Source organism: Lissotriton vulgaris, chromosome 2_2 (genome assembly GCF_964263255.1).
Source record: "Lissotriton vulgaris chromosome 2_2, aLisVul1.2, whole genome shotgun sequence".
Lineage (NCBI taxonomy): Eukaryota > Metazoa > Chordata > Amphibia > Caudata > Salamandridae > Lissotriton > Lissotriton vulgaris.
This window is the reverse complement of record NC_141688.1, coordinates 125,503,675-125,522,424: the sequence shown is the minus strand read 5'-3', so window position 1 is coordinate 125,522,424 and position 18,750 is coordinate 125,503,675. Positions and strand designations below refer to the sequence as shown.

The following is an 18,750-nucleotide window of genomic DNA, read 5'->3' as shown; positions in this document are numbered from 1 at the left end:
ACCTTCTTTTGATATTTTATATTGTGGGACCCTTGGTAAGGAAGCATCCTCTCGGACCTGTATATGTACTGGGGAAATGTCCATTCTTCCCAAATCTGTATCAGCAGTAGCCCAGACACATGAAGGGACAGAATCAAGATCTGAACATCTAGAAAATGTATTTTGTTTAGGCATTGCCTTTTCCCCAAAAATAACATGTACTGCAGATGGGGAACAATGTATAGTAGCATGGAGATATTTCAAAAGATCAAGTCCCATCAGATTATCTGGAGCATGACGGGGAAGTAAAAAAGGGGCTGTAGTGGTGAAATTCTCAACCAGCAAAGGTAGTTTTTGGGACACAGGGCTAGGAGTTGGTGTTCCATCAAACCCTATTAATGTGATCATTTGGCCAGACAAGGTTGTCCCAGGGACCAGTTTCTGAGATATCGCACTACGTTTTGCCCCTGTATCCACTAAAAATTTCTGATCCTGCCAGAGTATGGTGGCTATTATATAGGGCCCTGACTAATCTACAGGTATCTCAACTGGTCCGTCTTGTCCTACGCTGTCCTAGGCAAAATGTGTTCCCACAGTTTCCTTTGATTCCCAATCCTCCATAGAATATTGATTATTTTGTTGATCAAAAAAATTTCCAGACCTATTTCTCTCTGGAGCTTGAACCTGTTATGACTGCCGTCGGGGAGCTAAAGTCCCTCGATTACCATTCACTTGTCCCCTTCCTCTCCCACTAGCAGCTAAAACAGGACATTCAGAACGCCAATGTCCTTTCTCTTTGCAATAAGCACTCTGATCCAGCCCTAATGGAGTTTGTCTATGCGGTGGCCCTACTGTCCCAAGGTCGAGGCCACAGCCTCGACCTTGGGGTCCATAGGCCTGAGCTATCATCACCTTAGTTTCCAATTCTTTTAGTTTTCCTTCTTTTTGTTCTTGCTCAGTGGTAACCTGATTTTGGTAATACTGAGCCATATTTAATATAGCTTTCGAAGTCACTGAAGCCCATGTGCTCTCGGAATTCTTTAAGGGAACCAATATCTCAGGAAGCAAATTTCCCACAAATCTATCTACAAATAAATGTGCACCCGTAGGTGTAAATGTATCTTGCCCACTAAAATCATGGAACACTTCCTCAAAGGGAGTAAAGAAATCAGGGACGGCCTCTCCCTGTTTTTATTTAGAAGCAGTAAGGAGTGCCCAATCTAATTTCCTAGCTAGAACCATCATTTTTATGTAAGTAAGTATGTTACCAGGAAGATCAATATGAGCTGATTAGGTTTCTGACCAGGTTTCCTCTCTCTATCAGCTGCTATTATGGCAGCCCAATCTCCTACCAAATCAACAGCTTGATCCTGTTTCCGGGTAAGTCGCCACATATCTGGTGGCAGAATCATACCAAAAAACATATCAATATCCGCTAATGTCATGATACAAGAATCAATGGCTGCCTGTACATCATCATAAAATCCTCTAGGATTTTTCCGTATGTCTGGTAGGGAGGCTTTTAAAGTTAGTACATCCGTTCTTTTCCAGGTCGTATATATCCAATTATTCAAAAAATGAGCTCTAGCATCAGCACTATTTGGGTCATCATTATCTGCATTCCCTCTTCCAGGAATGAACTGTGGCGCAGCTAACCTCATAGGTCTTATTCGGGGAGAGGAAGAGAGTTCATTACGATATCCAATTATTATTGATATGCAGCATTAACTCCACTCACAGGGAAGGCCCCTATCTGACATTGTCGATTAATAGCTCTAACATCATCTGGGCCATTCTGTCCTGTAGTCATTTTCATCGAACCATAAATTGATGATAAAGCTTATTTATGAGACAAAGGAGCTCGCCTTCAGTAAAATCATTTCTCCTACCTCCATTTCTAGATCACTCAACCAATTTAATACCATCAATCTTATTGCATCCTGATGAAACTGAGGTACAGTAGAGGGAAGACCTCGAGGGGTCAGAACATATGAAGGAAGTACGGGTTCATCAGTCATTTGAGATGCAGTGGCCTGAGGTGGAGGTGCGGAGGCCTGGGATGGGGTGCAGTAGCCTGGGTTGGAGTGGGTAAGGAATGTATCAGTACTGGTTGGAAAATAGGGAGCTGGACAACCGCGGGCAAAGGAGGGGGAGCCAGGGGAACAAGGAGGGCGACATTTGGTGGTCCAGGGGGAAGAGGTGTTAAGGAGATCAAGGGGGACGGGGTCGTTCTACCAACAACTTATCAATATCTGAGTCCACATCTTCTTGGTGGACCTGAACTGCTACGGTTGGTCTAACTATATATTCTTTAGATGTTAGTAATCTATGCTCTCTATCTAAACATTCCTTTTTCTCCTGAACTTCGATGTCCTTCAATTTCTTATACTTCTGATACTCTGTTTTCCATTCCTGCTTCCTTTGTACCTTCTCTTCCTTGAGCTGCCTCTCCTTCACTTCTTTCCTCCACATACGCAAACTGTCAAACATAGCTGGTGTAACATTTTTTTAAACAATTGTTTCTCGAAATACTCGAGTTTGTGAGGGTACATAGCTCCCTCTAGCGGCCATTGTAACTGGGGATCTCCTTTTGTATATTTGTTCCATAATGTACTATACATGATGGGACAAATACCTTAATTGATGTAATCTCAAAATTTGGCGTTCCTTCTGGTGGCGCCGGCTGACTTGCTTCCAAAATGCTCTGCTTATCGCAACAACAAAACTTCCAAAGGGTGCTAAACACAGGCATGTTATATAAGATATAAAAAACTTATAAACAGAGAGAATTGAAAAAAAAAATAATATATATATATATATATATATATTCTCAAATTCTCAAATAACCTGCAAGAAAAATGTTAGCTAAAACAAATAGCAAGTTTCAAAACAGATTTCTAAGCTTCAAAAACACCAAGCAGATTCCAAACGGATATCAACAAAATACCAAGTCAAGCAAATACCAAATAAATCCTAACCAAATGAACAAATAAACCGGTTTAATCCAGATTTACCTCATGTGTAGTCTTTCCAATCCCCTGTGCATCCTCCCTGATCCAAAAATGACAGTCCGAAGGCCCCAGTCAAGGCCAGCAGCCGCTAGGAAGATCAGAGCTGAAAAATCACCTTGGACCACGAGCAACTCTAATCTCTTCAGGTGGTGCGCCCCTCAGCAAAATTCATCTTATCGACCCGCTCTCCTCCCCTGGTCCGACTGCAAGCCTTTGATGGGGTCCACGTTCGGGCGCCAATTTGTGGAGCAGATTAATTCTAATATGCTGGTGCAGGGTCACCACTCTTGCCACGGGCTCTTATCAAGTAAGGATGAATCGACACTGGAGCGAAGTCAAACCATAGGTCATTTATTAATCATTCATGAATGGGTCTGCATCAACAAGCACAATGGAGATACTTAAAGAGAGAGCACGCTTGAATGATGGTTACATGGGTTTTTATAGGGAAGATCAAAGACAAGGAACGCCCAGAGGTAAATAGAGCTCTGGGAGAAACACACAAATGAGACAATCTGTAAGAATCAACAACCTTCATGCCTTGTGTAACTGTCGCATCCTGAAGCTGCATGAAAAGATAGGCTATCTGAGCAAACTTTATCCAAAGCTTTACCATTGTTTACATAACACACGAAACCCACAGTGCAGACATCAGCTGTTCTTTTGTGCTGACTTTGCATGTTTACGCAGCCTACAATGTCTCAATTTAGATTTTTTACCTAATGTTTATACAGGTGTGGTGTCAAGGATAGAGCCAGGCTGAAAACAGGACAAAGGTGAGTATGGATGAGGCACAGCAGAATTAAAAAATTAGCGATTCAGATCCTAAAACGAGAGCTTCAAATTTTAACGTTTCACAGGTGTACTGAAATCTGATGGATCAGAAAAAGGGACTCCAAAGGGTTCAAAATGAATTCTTTCTTTCTTTTCTTTAATAATATAAGTCTTTGTCCGATGAGCAGCACTAAATCTACAAGTTCAGAAAATTAAATAGGTTGTTGAACGTGAATCAGTTCGTCCTTTATTTACTCTTTCAATCCATGTTAAAAAATGATCTGAGGTTTTTTAACTAAGGTTATTTCAGCTGCCAGCTCACCAAAATGAGTCACATCAATCAATTTATACATTCCACGTTGGTGAATATCGCTCAATCCCTGAATATTCTCCAGCCGAGAACTCAAAATCAGGATGTTCTAATATCTTCTCAAATGCTAACTAGAAGGTAATAAAGATTGTAAACACCGGTTACAGTTAGATACTAATAGAGTTGCCTTAGCCAATGTTAATCTAGTAATGCAACTAATCAGGTAATCCATTTTGCCTTGATCTTGACTGAACTGTGCAGGATGAAAAGCAAAATTCCTTAAAAGTAATTCAGAATTGTGGTTAACTTAATTGATTGCCCAGAAAAAATGTGGGACACTTGGAGACGCTACTGGAATGTCTGTAAACTGTGACACCAATATCTGCTTCAGCACTGAAGTGTCATAGTGCAGTTCTTGAGGTTGGCCCAATAAAAGAATCTATAGGATTACCATAGCAAAAGAGTTGTGGGCATTGCAATCTGTTAATTACTGGATGCAGAGAAGTCTGTTATGTCACCTTTGTAATTGCTAGAGGTAACCACAACTCCTCCTAGTAGCCATGGTGCTGCTCTCACAGACCTCACAGAATAGTATATTTGAAAGGTCTTAAGTGTCTCCTTTGATGGTCCCTGTGAGGAGGAAAACATGTTAAAGGGAAAGTACCTGCTTGACAATCTTATGGCTCTTGATTGAAAATAGAATTTAGAATTGAAGAAATCAACAAGACCTAAAACTCCTCCAGACACCAGGAAGAGGAAAGTGCAATGGGAGAAGTCAGACAAAGTAATCTAGAAGATCAAGCTGCTGAAAGACAAAATAAGTTACAAAAATAGCAGGGTGGTGAATACAATACAAAAATGTAGAGGAACACATGTTTTGCAACACTCTCCTATAGATATGGTTACAAGGGCTTGCCCTTGATATCATGACATTCATTTTGATATTGAAGAACAATTTCAAGTTCGACATCCTCCATTCCTCTGTTCCAGGACTCTGCTGCTCCAGGTGGCACGCAGAACCCCCTACTGGTGACTGCTAACACACAGATACCAGTACATTCTGGGTAGAGTGAGTGCTTAGCATTTACTGAGAATGAAGTTCCAGTTATATGCAACGGGCTGGCTTCTGAGACAAAGAGGTGCTGTCAGAACTAAGTAAGATACACTAGCACCTCTCAGCTCTGCTAGAAGACAAAAATAGAACTGTGGATTGGTTAAGTTGACTAGCCCTCAAAGACAAATAAGACTAGTGTGTCTTTCCTGTTTATCCCTTGTTCATGATCATGGTAGCCATTAAGTAGTAACTGGAGTTTAGGACTGATATAACAGACCCCCAGGATATTGCGGCATAGATTTGCAATTTTTGCGGCACAAAAATTGAAATTTAGCGGCATTATTGCAGCACTTTATTTTACTCGTAATCATTCCTTTTCAGTCTTAAATCAATGGAAACTGTTTTAGCTGAGTATTCCACTTTCAAGTAGGCATGTTTAAAGTGTTTGAGTGTATTTGAGAGTATTTGTTTGCTATGCTGAGTCCCAGAGACCTTTAATGGCTGGCAGCAACATTTTCTCATGTTGCTGGCAGCCAATCGGAGAACTTGCAGGACTTTGACTTCCGCAGCAGTGAGATGGCCGAAGGGAAATAAAGATCACAGGGCAATCATGACTCACTACTTTTAAATTGGCATGCCAGTGAGAGTCTAAGACACTATTGTAAGCCTAAATGCACCCTGCTGGGTCCTGAAATAAGAAGAGACGGGATGTGTTGATGTGCTGACCAGTGGCATCAACCCTTCCACTCTACCGCCACCGACCCTGCTTACAAGCCTACACCATGGTTTTCTGTAATTAGATTCTCTTCCGGCTGCTCATGCAAATAAAACTGCTCATTTAACAACAAGATGCACATGTGATTACACTGACTAACCCCCGCTCGCTCCCACCTTCCCCCTACTACCACCCCCTCCTCCAGGGCACAAGTCCTAATCAGGCATTTGCAATGCAATAGGTCTCGCATTTACGTGAGTTTAAGCTATTGACATTGTAAATGGCAATGCTTTTTATGTATGTTTCAAGAAACAAAAATGAAAGGCATAGTCGCGTAAATGCTAGACCTATTGCATTGCAAATGCTTGTTTAGGTAAAAGTGCCTGCCTTTTATCACAACAGAAGCAAGTAGCAAGCCTTGCTTGAGGTGCTGGCTCCAGCCCCGCCTGTGCCTCACATCTGAACTTTCTGAGGCTGGCACCGGCTCCGGAAGACTGATTCCGGGTCTGGAAGGAAGGTGAGGAATAGAGATTTGGGATGGAGAATCAGGGGCAGGGGGAGGCACAAGCGCACACGTGGGGGGCTGGCATGAGATGCGGGAACCGAGGTGGGCCCTGGCGGCCTCCCCTCGGTAAGTTTTATCCTAGCTGTGTGGTAAATTGTTTTCCCTTCTTTTCCACGTTGCAAAATAAAAGAGGTGGATCTAAGCGTCCTTCTCCTCCCTTCATTCAGTCTGCCAGCAAGAATGCAAATTAAATAAGTTTCTGTATCGCTAAAGTGAAACCGGACCGTGGTGCTTACAAATCAATTAAATAAAGAAGCGCAGCCGCTAAACTGAAAGCAAACCATGCTGCAAATAGTTAAATAAAGAAGCGCGGACACTAAATTTAAGGCGGACAACTCTGCATGCAAATTAATTAAGTAAAAAAGCGCGACCGCTAAAGTGAAAGCGGACCGCGCTGCAAATTCAAAAAAAACATTCAACAAAATAATGCTCACAGCCAAGATAAAGCAGACCGTGTAACATGACAAGTAAAAGGTCCGGTCCTTATGGGCAGTAACAAATGGAGACAAGGCGGTACCAAGGAAGGACTAACAAGCCTATTTACGAATCAGAAGCCAGCATTTAAGAAGGACAATGGCACATAGCCGATGACAAATATGGGTGGAGAGTGGGCGGGGCTTCAAGTGCAACCCTAATACAGCAGAGCGAGTAGCGCATGCACGCTGCCGCTAGGCTCGACCTAAAAGCAGTGGGGGGGCTAACCAAGTTAGGTAGTTTGCAAGCGATGTTACAGTGCGTGCCACCATAGCACATAATTCCACAACGCATAGCATTGCACGTGGGATCACAGGAAGTGATCTCTCTGGAATTGATATCAGATATTAAGACCTCACACATGTTTATCAGGTATATCATGAGCACTTTTGAGCACATTATAAGATTGAGCAAATTAGATTTTGCTTTGGGCTTGTGCCAAAAAAAGTGGCGCAATCCCAACGCAAAATCTGGGCCTCAACTAATAATATATTTATTTTCAAAGCCTTGCCAAAAAGTAATTGGCAACAAGGAGTAGCATCGCAGTAAATCTCTTCTGCTTAACAGGTTGCAATGGATGCATTTTAAAATATTTTATAGGGTTAAGGCATCTGCTACAGTGGTGCCCAGTAAATCACAGGGATAATAATGATGGTGAGATAACTCTGGAGGTTAAAGCATTTGTTGGAGAGATCTGTGTTTGGTGTAGTTCCAGATTTGCATCAAAGTAGTATTGAAAGTCAATGTGTCCTGCAAAGCACATCAGATAAGATGCAGGTGAGAGATTTTATTGTATGTATCCTGGTGAGTAAGTAAGTTACTGCTTTGAACACAAACATCCTTTTGTTAATTGCAGTTAATAAATTATAATCCTTCTAATATAGCACAGTGAGCTGTGACGGAAATGTGACTCCTACACCTTTTAACCCTCCCTGATTCACGTAACACATCTTGTACATTGATTTACACAAATGATTTATTATCAATGGCAATGGTGTTTCCTTTCTTTAACTGATGCAAATTGAGATGATTTCTTTAAAATCGAACTGTGTCACAACCCTGGTGAGGTGTAGTGTGTTAGGTGCTGTATAAAACGAGTGCCAGGGATACAAAATGGACGAGCACTGACAAAATCAGACTTTTAGGGCAGAGGAAATGGAATCTGTGTGTACGAATGTGGAGAACTTTCGACAGCTCTCTTTTAGGAAATATATGAGTGAAAACTCCTATAAACGTCAGAATTGTAACAAAAAACAGGAAACACATCGATATTATTAAAACCATTTTCAGAAAATTATATTCATCTGCATTGAAGAATTCACAACGAATTTTTTTTGGGACAAAAAGCACTCCTTGTGCCAGTGAAGTTATGTAAAAATGAAAAAAAAACACCCAATTTGACAATGTTGCAAATATTTACATGTATCTAAAACACCACGAGCAGGTGCAGTCCACCACCTGCTCCCTTTTCATTTGGTTTCTCTGTGATGCTTGTCCCTGTGACCATTTCTCGGAGCAAACTTTTCTCCGTTTCATTTTTTTCTGCAAGTTTTATATCTTTATTCTAGGCTATTTTAAGAAAACTGTGTGTTTATCATCTCACTGAAATGTTTTTATTTTCCTTTTATGCACTTTACGTATACTAATACAGTTTTGAATTGTATTGAAAACACCGCTAGCAGGAACACATCTACAAAGCCATCAATAGAACTCACATGTCTGTATCATCATAATGCATGAGTGGCAGTGAGAGAGAAAGCAGGGCCGTTTCTAGGTGTTTTGCCGCCTTAGGCTAGAATTGAAAAATGACGCCCCCTCCCTTTTTCTACCATCACTCTCTCCCCCGTCATCCAGGCTTGAGAAGGGCAACTTAGCCAGAGCGTTTCTTTGCGCTAAACTGAAAGACAGCCCGAAAACCCCATCACTAATAAGCAAAGATGAAGCCTGCTGCAAAATGGCTGGGCCTCAAAAGCTTTTTACTGGAACTATAAAAGCAAATAAAGCACTGCACGCGCCCTATGTCATGGCCCCAAACGTATAATGGCGCACAGACAGCAGGTGGCATTCAGGGGTGGCCAGGACAAAGGCGGCTGGGGCACTGGCACAGGCCACATTTGGTCACCTTCTAGCTCCAGCAACGCCACTACGATTGGGAATCACCCACCTTAACATCTCTTCCCCTTAACATGCTTGGGGCAGTGCAAACTTATGCTTTCCCTGCCTGCTTGGGGAAAAGAAGGGCCCAGGGCCTCTTCTTCTCAAGGTACGAGGGCTGGCTGTGGTGAAATGCTGTGGCACTCTTGACACCAGGCCCAGTTCCACCGTCCACGCACCTCAGACAGTACTGCACCACGCAGCTCAAGGTAAGGGGTCCTCTGCTCTTGTTTAAGGCACACTCTCTTCGCGCTTAATCCTTGAGCCCCTCTCCCGTCCCGTGTCCTACTACTCCTCCAGCCTCGCACACATGCAGGGAGATAGAGATTCCATCACCTCACCTCAGTCACAGGCCGGAGGCCTGGACTGTCATCTTATGATGTTTAGTGTGATTATCTCCCTGAACATCCGAACTCCATCATTCTTTATGTCACTAGATGTTATGATGGTGACTACGAAAGTCACTGTATGTGCTGTGTGTGTGAAGCATGTCCTGAAAGCTCTGTCCCTTGCACTCCTCAAGGCCATGTTTATGTCATGAAGTCACTTAATGTCCTGTCACTGTGATTTATCAACTCACTGAATGTCCTGCCACTTTGATTTATCAAGTCACTGCTTTTCCTCAGGTCACTGGGTCACTGAATCATCAGCACTCTTATTCCCCTTTCATGGGCGCCTCTTTTGCCCATTCGGAGCACATGCTTTTCGCCAGGTTACTAAACCCTCGTGATAGCCTGCCCAGGCCTGAGCCTGCCTAAACAGACCCACCCCGCCCGCGCCACCATCCAAACCTCACTCAGACACCCGTCACCTCACCCTCGCAGTGCTGCTACCCAGCTTTCAGTGTTTTGCGCGTTGCACCAGTCCGGCCATCAACGTGACCGTGAGGACGAGCTCGGAGTCAGAGATAATGATTTTCACTCTCTCAGAGGCCGCCGCCTCATTATTTCAACATTTGCAAATAGCAGGCCTGAGTGAACAACATTATTACAACTTGTCGCCATGTTCACGTGATGCACCGCCGACATAAAAAGGAAGAGTAAAATACAACAATTAAACTTCTGTGTGCTTTATCACCTCCACATAACCTCTAGCAGTGCTGATTAACGATCAACCATAAACCTCCGTAATTCAGCGCCCAAATACCCTTTTGGCCGAACGTGCACTTTACAAATACCCGTGTTCTGTTATTTCAATTCCAGCGCTCAAACCAGCTTTAGAAAACATTTTCTACTCGGGAACAAATATGCCAAACATTTAAGGCGCTAAAGCTGAAAATATATAAAAGCATCCCTATTCCGTTTTTCGAACCCACATTAGCAGGCAGTAGCTAGGGGCTGCCAAACGTTTACTGTAATATGGACTGATTAACGATCAACAATAAGCATCCGTTATAGACCCCCATGAATGCAGTGCCTCTAAACAATTTTCTGATTCACTTGTATCCTTGAATTTTATCTCCCATCTGCACACTCCTACGCATATTCACGGTCATGTACTAGACCAGGTTTGGTCTCTTAATACCTCGGTCTCTTCCATGACCGTGTCCCCATGCCCCTGGTCAGACCATGCCCTGATTTCCTTTTCCCTCTGCCTTAAGTCGGCAACAAACATTCCGCCTGCCAAAAACACCTGGGCGCGGAACTGGAATCGGGTAGACCTTGCTGCTTTGTCATCCTCTCTTTTGAACTCCGCACCTAACTTAGAGGGCTTATCTTCTATCTCTCAAGCCGCTGCCATCGACACCTAGCTTGCTGGAGGCTGCGACACGGTAGCCCCATTACGACGGATATCTACCCGAAGATCCAAGGAATCAAATCGGTGGTTTGGCGACGACCTGAAGATAAAAAAGCGGACCCTCCGGCGGGCCGAGAGGCAATGGAGAAAGGACTACTGCCCTCTACTAAAAACTCACTATTTGACTTTGCTGAGTGACTATAAAAGGGCCATATTGAGCGCTAAAACTGCACACTTCTCAGCTAAAATTCTGGCAGCGGAGAATAAATCCTGGGAGATTTTCTCCATCGTTCAGGACCTGGCCTATTCTGACAGGGCCACTCTCAAGCCCCCCCCCTTCTCAGTCCCTCTGTGACTCTTTGAACTCCTGTTTTTTAGAAAAAATTGCCAACATCAAAGCCAACATCTCACTTCCTTCCCCTACTTTCTCTGCGCCTTCTCCCCCGACTGTTCATGGCTGTCTTTCTTCTATCCCCCCCGCTCACTGAAGAAGTGTTCCTTGCAATACTTCCCAAAGTAAAGTCTGGTTCCCCGGCGGACATCTGTCCAACCCATATTTTGCAACAGATTTACTCTGTTTGTCCCAAACCGCCAATCTCCCTCCTCAACAGCTTGCTGGCTCAGGGGGTGGTAATTCCAGCTCTTACATCTGCCACCATAGTCCCCATCCTTAAGAAGCCTGGCGCGGATCCCTCCGCTCCAGCCAATTATCGTCCCATCTCTCTCCTGCCCTACTTGGGCAAGGTGCTGGAGCGACATGTAACATCGGTCCTCAGTGCCCATGTAGAAGCCAATGGGGGCCTAGCGTCCCGCCAGGCAGGTTTCCAGCCTAGGCACTCCACTGAGTCCGCCGTGGTGTCGGTCCTGAATAATCTCAGGGAGGGCATGGACCAAAACATCCACCAGGCTCTGGTGCTCCTCGATCTCTCCGCCGCCTTCGACACGGTGGATCATTCCATCTTACTTTCCCTTGTCGGAGCGGCGGGGGTCGAGGGCCCAGCCCTGGTCTGGCTATCGTCCTTCCTGAGGGACCGCACCCAGGCGGTCCGGCTGGGGGATTTTTCGGCCACCCAACTCAAAGTCACTTGTGGTGTTCCTTAGGGTTCTTCTCTTTCCCCCCTTCTGTTTAATCTCTATATCTATCCTCTGATCTTTGCACTTCAGCAACTGGAGGTCACTGTTTACAATTATGCAGATGACCTCCAGCTTATCTTTAACCTGTCTTCTTCTCCTCATTCTATTTCTAATTTTCAGTCTACTATGATTTTCATCAGGGACTGGATGAACCACAACCATCTGAAGTTGAACCCTGACAAAACAGAATTGGTCCTTACGGGTGGTTCCTCCAGTCCCTGGAACTCTTCTTTCTGGCCTTCTTCTTTAGGATCCCCCCCTACACCCTCTTCCTCAGTTAAGACTCTGGGCATTAAACTTAATAATCATCTCAACCTTCACTCACAAATCAGTTCTGTTGTTTCTTCCTGTTTTCTTGTTCTTCGAACTATCCGCTCTGTTTCTCGTTTCTTCTCTCCCCCTGCACTTAAGTTAATCATGTCCGCACTGGTTATCTCCCGGCTGGACTACGCCAACGCCCTTTACAACGGCATCCCAGCGTACAGTCTGCGGAAGCTGCAGCTGGTTCAAAACCAGGCGGCCAGATTGGTGTATGGCCTCCCCCGCTCCCATCACTCTACTCCCCTACTGAAGGCACTACATTGGCTACCTGTTAGGGAGCGATCCCTTTTTAAAACCGGTTGCATGGTTTTTCAGGCGCGCCAGGGGACTGCCCCTGCCTCCATCTCTTCTCTGCTAAAAGAGTACATCCCTGTCCGCGAGCTTCGTTCATCTACCCAATCACTCCTTCAGGTACCCCGGTACGGACGCAAGAAATGGGGCGGAGCCAACTTTTCATTCCTGGCACCATCCTTTTGGAACTCCCTCCCCGATCACTTGCGTCTGGCTAGACACTACTCCCTTTTCCGAAAAGATCTAAGACCTTTCTCTTCACCCAGGCTTTTCTTAATGTGAACTGATCTCAATTTTTTCTTTTCCACCAGTTCTTCGTTCCTACTGCTAAATTAGCCTCCACAGCGCCAAGAAACCGCATGGTGAATGTTGCGCTATATAAATATTTTAAATTCAAATTCAAATTCATTCAGCGCTCAAATACCCTTTTGGCCGAACATGCACTCTACAAATACCCGTGTTATGTTATTTCGCTTCCAGCGCTCAAACCATCCCTCTTCCGTTTTTTGAATACGTGTATTGCATGCAATGCATCCGATCCATTATCCGAAATATATATTTATATTTATTTTCGCAGCCAGCGGCCTTCGCTGACTGTGCTGACTCACCACTGGTGCACTGCTCAAGTCAGTCACGTACGTCCCCACGAACACCACGGCTGGGCTGTGCTGATTGCAGGCTCGTCGTGGTGCTGGAGTCGGGAGTGGAGATAGTAAAAAAGAGGGCTTGGAGACTTAGTCGGGACTGGACAACAAGACTGTGTGGCACTGGTAATTAATTCACGGCCATCACAGGGCACCAGAGCAGCGTGCCAGGCCAGCCGACACGGTCCGTCCCTCGCGCGCGCTGAGAGAGATGGTGGCACCGGTGCACCATGCGCGTCACCGGGAAGCCCTCCCTGGCTGAAGCACTGCTCACGGATTGGCCACAAATGTTTCCCAGGGCCGTCATTGGTAGCGCTAACCAGCGCTACAAGATTGACGGCCCTGGAGACCCACACTTACACTAGTGTGTGTGTCCCGACCCGCTCCACATGCCACTATTCTAGGTGCACGCCGCCCCTCCCCCGCCACTATTCTAGGGTGTGCCGCACTCAGCTATAAACTGCGCAACATGATGTCACAAGCAATAATTAGCAAACAGCAGGTGCGCTTGCACAGTGCACTCCACTGCATGATTTCCTGTTGCTACATTGCCATTTGCCACAACACAATGCTGCCCTCACCATTTTGCCGCCCTAGGCGGCCGCCTAGTCCTGCCTAACTCAGAAACGGCCCTGAGAGAAAGGGGCAGTGAAACTGAACAGTCAGGAGCGACATAGGGAAAGAACTGATGGGCCGTGAAAAAACACAAAGAGCAACGATTCAGAGCACAAGAGTCACTAAAAGGAGAATAGGCAGCTTTCTCCCGCCCAGCCGCCAATCCCCGATTTCGCGGCCACTTTTGTAAAAAGCGCGGCCTTTTTTGAAAAGTGCCGATTTCGCGATTATTTTGCAAATGGCGAAATCCTGGAGATTCTTTATATGTGCATGATAGGGACTTGGCCTTCCTAATGCCTGTGACCATGCCAGGACTTGATTGAGGTCTGAATTATGTAAACCTTATCAGGGTTGTGCATTGTACGATCCTCAATGGACTGCAACTTGATTTTAACTATGTGAAATGGAGGTTTATCATTAACAAAAGTTGTTCAGGTAACCATTCTCTAATCGCCTGTATAAGTCATTGGTCTATATGTTTCATAGTAGCGACATACTGTCTTAAAATCACACATCAGCTCAGAAAAAGACCTACTCAGTGACTGTGTAGTTTCATAAACATCCCCGAAAAAAGCCTTGCAAAGAGCTCTCACAAGAGCCTATTCTGTACATATGACTAGAGTCAAAGGTCAGGAGGAACACAAAGAGGCAGCATGCAACCAGTAGTAAGTGAGGGTTACCGTCCTTTTTACGAGTGTAAGAGGTATAATGTGAACCTTATTGCCTTCCAACCCCATGATATCCTTGTGTCCTATTCCGCGGTTTGCAACGTTATGTCCTATTAACTCCTTGTGAAGTTACTTAATTCTAATATCTCAGATACACAACCAAGTAGTTGACTCTATACCAAACACAATAGTCCACCATTTGACAAGTGATGTCATTTTCCTGTCTCATATCTGACACTGTTTTAATTTATTTTAAGCAGCAAACAATGTACAGTCAACCTGGATTACTCCACCTCTCTGCGAAATTTCACATTGTGTGATGGTAGTTAATACAGGGGCCTGCCCAAGTTTTGAGTTATGCAAACTTACAGCTATCAATGGGTCTGGAAAGTATTAGGCATTAGTTTTTCATGTGACTTTCTCCGAAGTATCTGTTTGCCTCCCCGACAATAGTGTGAATATAATAGTCTGTGACATGGTCTGCATATGGTTCAGCATTCAGCATCATGTTGTTCTGTTAGTTTCTCTTCCTCCTATTTGCACTTTTTTTTCTAACTTGACTTTGTTCAATCAGTACCACTGATGGTCTTTTCCTCTTACCTGTTGTTGTGGGCGCTCTCTCTGCAACTCTTTCTTGACTTTTTCTTCCCTAGGTGTATTTCTTTTTTGCAAATTTGAGTGCCTTTAGCGTTCGTGAAGTAAAGTGGTCTATACAAATAGGACACATAACCCGGGTGAAAGATACTACACACAGCAAGTATTAAGTTCAAGGTACATGAAACGAGCACAAATGTCACACCTTTGCATATATTGGAGCAACTAATCATTGACATGTACAAAGATTGTTCCATGCATTTTGAACTTAATACACGTTGTGCAGGAACTTCATCCGGGTTATGTGTCTTATTTGTTTTCGTGTTTGGTTGAATAGTTATTGAATTATGCTGTTTGGGTCCCTTTAAGAAATATGTGTGTGTAACAAATTGCCATTGGTATTGACAGGGCTTTCTTTTGTATGTATCAGTTGCATGCCATGTGCCATTTGCGCCCAACTAAATGCTAAAGTGGGAGGGGGTGTCGGATAAAGGCCAGCAGTTATTTTTGCTCTCGGGTCTCAGTTCCTGGTTTAGTGCTGCTAATTAAATATGCACGATTATGTTTAATTTGCCTTTATGATCTGGGATGATCCCTAATATTTTATGTATCATAGTTAGTTATTTTTTAAATATGTTGTTTCATATATATTGCTTACTAGACTCAGCTCTCTGTTAAGTACTATTAAAACTTTTTTTTAAAGAGTGCTTTTTTTGAATTCTTGGTTATTGGTATCTTTCTGAGACCATCTTGCGAATTTCACGTATTTAGGTGGACCAAAATGTGTTGAAGGCTTGATTACAACCTGTTAGGAAGTATGAGGCTCATAGCAATGTGCCCATTTTGTTGATATGCCACATTTCGCCAGGCTTTTCTTAATCATTTTCACAATTTAGGAGGCATATAATGAAGTCTTTGCACTTCCCTAGTCAAAATTGAGGTGCACATTTAGCGACTGTCGAGATTTTATTGCACAATGAGGCCTTTTTGATGACACCCTAATGAATACAAATGTTAGCCACATGGTTGGGATAATGTACTTCAAGACTCTCCACAGTAACCTCATTCTGTCCCTGATGTGTCCATTTAGTTTAAAAAAATCGGAACCCCCATAACCTTAGTAAGGCGATGTTATTGGCTAGGGTTGGGGGGAGCTCGCAGAATTTGACTGTAGAATTCAGATGAGTTAAATAAAAACTTCATGAGATTTCGCTGAGTTCCGCCATCAGGCGGATAACATGTATATTGCTCTGGTAGCACTGAAAAATCCGCACGAACGGCAGGCACCATGCGGTGCACCAGAGCACACGGCCATTCGAGTTGATTTGGAATGGAAAATCTATTAGAGCGGCGGCAAATCTACTTGACCGCAACCGCTCACGAGTCGCGACCGTCCGTACTTGAGAATTGTGCTAGGAGAAGCCAAATCTTTTTCACATTTGTGAAGCCTCATGGGAAAAAATGTAATTGCCGTAATTTGGCCGGAACTCCGTGTTACTATTGTAATGCGGAGTTCTGGCCAAATTCCGATGGTTCTGCGGGCGGAATAAAACATTGAACCTGCACCTATTATTGGCCAGCATCTACCGTCAAAAATTAGACCGTCACCACTGCTTTTGCAGGCTTGTACACTATGTAGCACGCAGCTGTTCTTAGAGAAGATTGCCAGATAAAATTCTTGCATTTCAGTGCACATACACATACAATTAGATGAGCAGTAAAAAACCTATATATGTGTGACCAGCTCCGAGAACAAATTTGAGCCAGAATCAATAAAAATATGCACATTGCTATGTTCATTTTTGTGCCTATCCGCAAGCAAATGTTTACCTCACCACTTATCTCTGCCACTACCGTGTTTTTTCTAAATTTGTGTTCGTAATTAATCTGGATTTAAGATTTGTGTGTTAAATAGCAACTTTAATTCGAAATGTTTAATTTTGTATTTAAAATACCAGGTAACTTCTAGTTTTGAATGCTTTTAGAGTGTTTCTTTTAATTAATTATTTTCATATTGAGAATTAGGATCAGAAGATGTTTTTATTTTGTTCGATATTAATGATTTTATGTTTGGCTGGTGTAATTTTGTATGCTTTAAATTTTGACCCATTATACTCATAGCATGAGCCAGGCTCATCATTTCAAATAAGAATTCTGATTGGCACAATGTCTTTCCTAATTCATTTATCACATAACTGTTCACTACTGCTTATGTTCCCAGTGTTTTTTACCTATTTGTTTATTTGCCTATTTTTGCTTACTTTAGTATGCCAAGCAACAGATTAGCACACTACCAGTCTGGAAGGTAAATCCTACATTTCATCCACTATTTCTTTTGTCAGACACCCTTTTATAGGAATGTGTCTGAATTCATTTTACTAACATTCAGTGCTTTGAGCTTTTTGTTTTGTTGAAAGCACTATTTAGTTTGTGTTCATATAATCAATTGCATCTAAAACCTGTCTTGAAAACACTGAATGAATGGTTTGGCATTGAATAGCGATGTTGGAAGGAGCCTACCAGGATAGAGAGCTTACATACTGTCTCTGTTATTTCGAGCAGCATACCACCACATTCTTCTTCTTTTATGGGTTGAATGACTTCATTATTTGCCAAAAGACTGCTGAATTGCCAGTTTCTGCGGGAACTCAAATATTTAAGACATGTAAAAGTCTGTTCTCACCTTTAAAGGTGTCTACTATATATATATATATATATATATATATATATATATATATATATATATATATATATATGTATGTATATATATATATATATATATATATATATATATAGCTTCCGACCCCTGACGTGAGCCTCGAGAAGCATAGTGGTAGAGTGTATGGTACAAGCAATATTTCTCTTTTCGAGGGCGGATATTTACTCCACCTGAGTATGTCAAAAATGTTTTAACTTGAGCTATACAAACATACCAATATTGGTAAAACAAAGGGTTTTCCATCATTGAGCGGTAGTTGGTAAACTAACTTAGTCAACAACAAACTCAGCTGAAAATGACATTGCAAAAGTAGGAATTAACGACTTCTGCTGTGCAGTGGGCACCAAGATTGGAACATTGCTGTTATATTTCTAGAATTGCACAGTGTGTACTGGCTTCTAGGCAATGTTACATGATAGGCCATGGGTGGAAACTTGTGGTCACGATGTTGTGTTGCATATGTAGATATGAAAACCCTGGGGATATTTTTACTCTTTTGCGCTCAGACGTGCCTAGCTCACAGCAGTGATGCAAGCGGAGTTTCAGTCTGAACTTGTCACAAACTGTAAATAGAAAATGTGTCATACTTATTGACCTGCAGAGATCGGCAGTCAGCAGTCTTGCTTGCGTAATGGCACAAAATCTTCACCACTTAAGATTTTTGCCATCGGTTGCTAGGATGCTTTGTTGGAACCTGCAGCAAAGGATACCTCTCTTTTGAAGTACTTTGAAAAGCATGCTTCGTACAGTTATTTTACAATTACGGATATATCACGAATGTTGATGGCTGTGTACTAAATAAAATGTAAATGGTTGTTCCACAGCGGTCATAATATTGTGGAGGTTATGTTTTTCTGTTCAGGAGCTTACTTAATGAATACTAGGTTTTTGAGTTGTGGTCACTTTTAGTCTAGGCTGCCTAATTATAATCGTATTTCAACATTTTTTAAAGTTTTTTTTACTAATCTTTCAAAAATCCATTTCACACTAC

At 43.1% G+C, this 18,750-nt stretch overlaps 1 protein-coding gene across 2 annotated transcripts in view; it reads left to right on the top strand.

The window, feature by feature from the left end:
• Positions 1 to 18,750, top strand: part of ALPK3 (alpha kinase 3) — a 1,258,466-nt gene that overhangs the window by 134,164 nt on the left and 1,105,552 nt on the right. The window contains exon 2 of one of the 2 annotated variants that reach the window (XM_086959429.1): positions 17,307 to 17,345. The exons of the other annotated variant lie outside the window; for it this stretch is intronic. Coding sequence (XP_086815555.1) covers positions 17,307 to 17,345 — 39 coding nt within the window. The remainder of the gene's footprint in view (positions 1 to 17,306; positions 17,346 to 18,750) is intronic. 2 annotated transcript variants of the gene reach the window in all.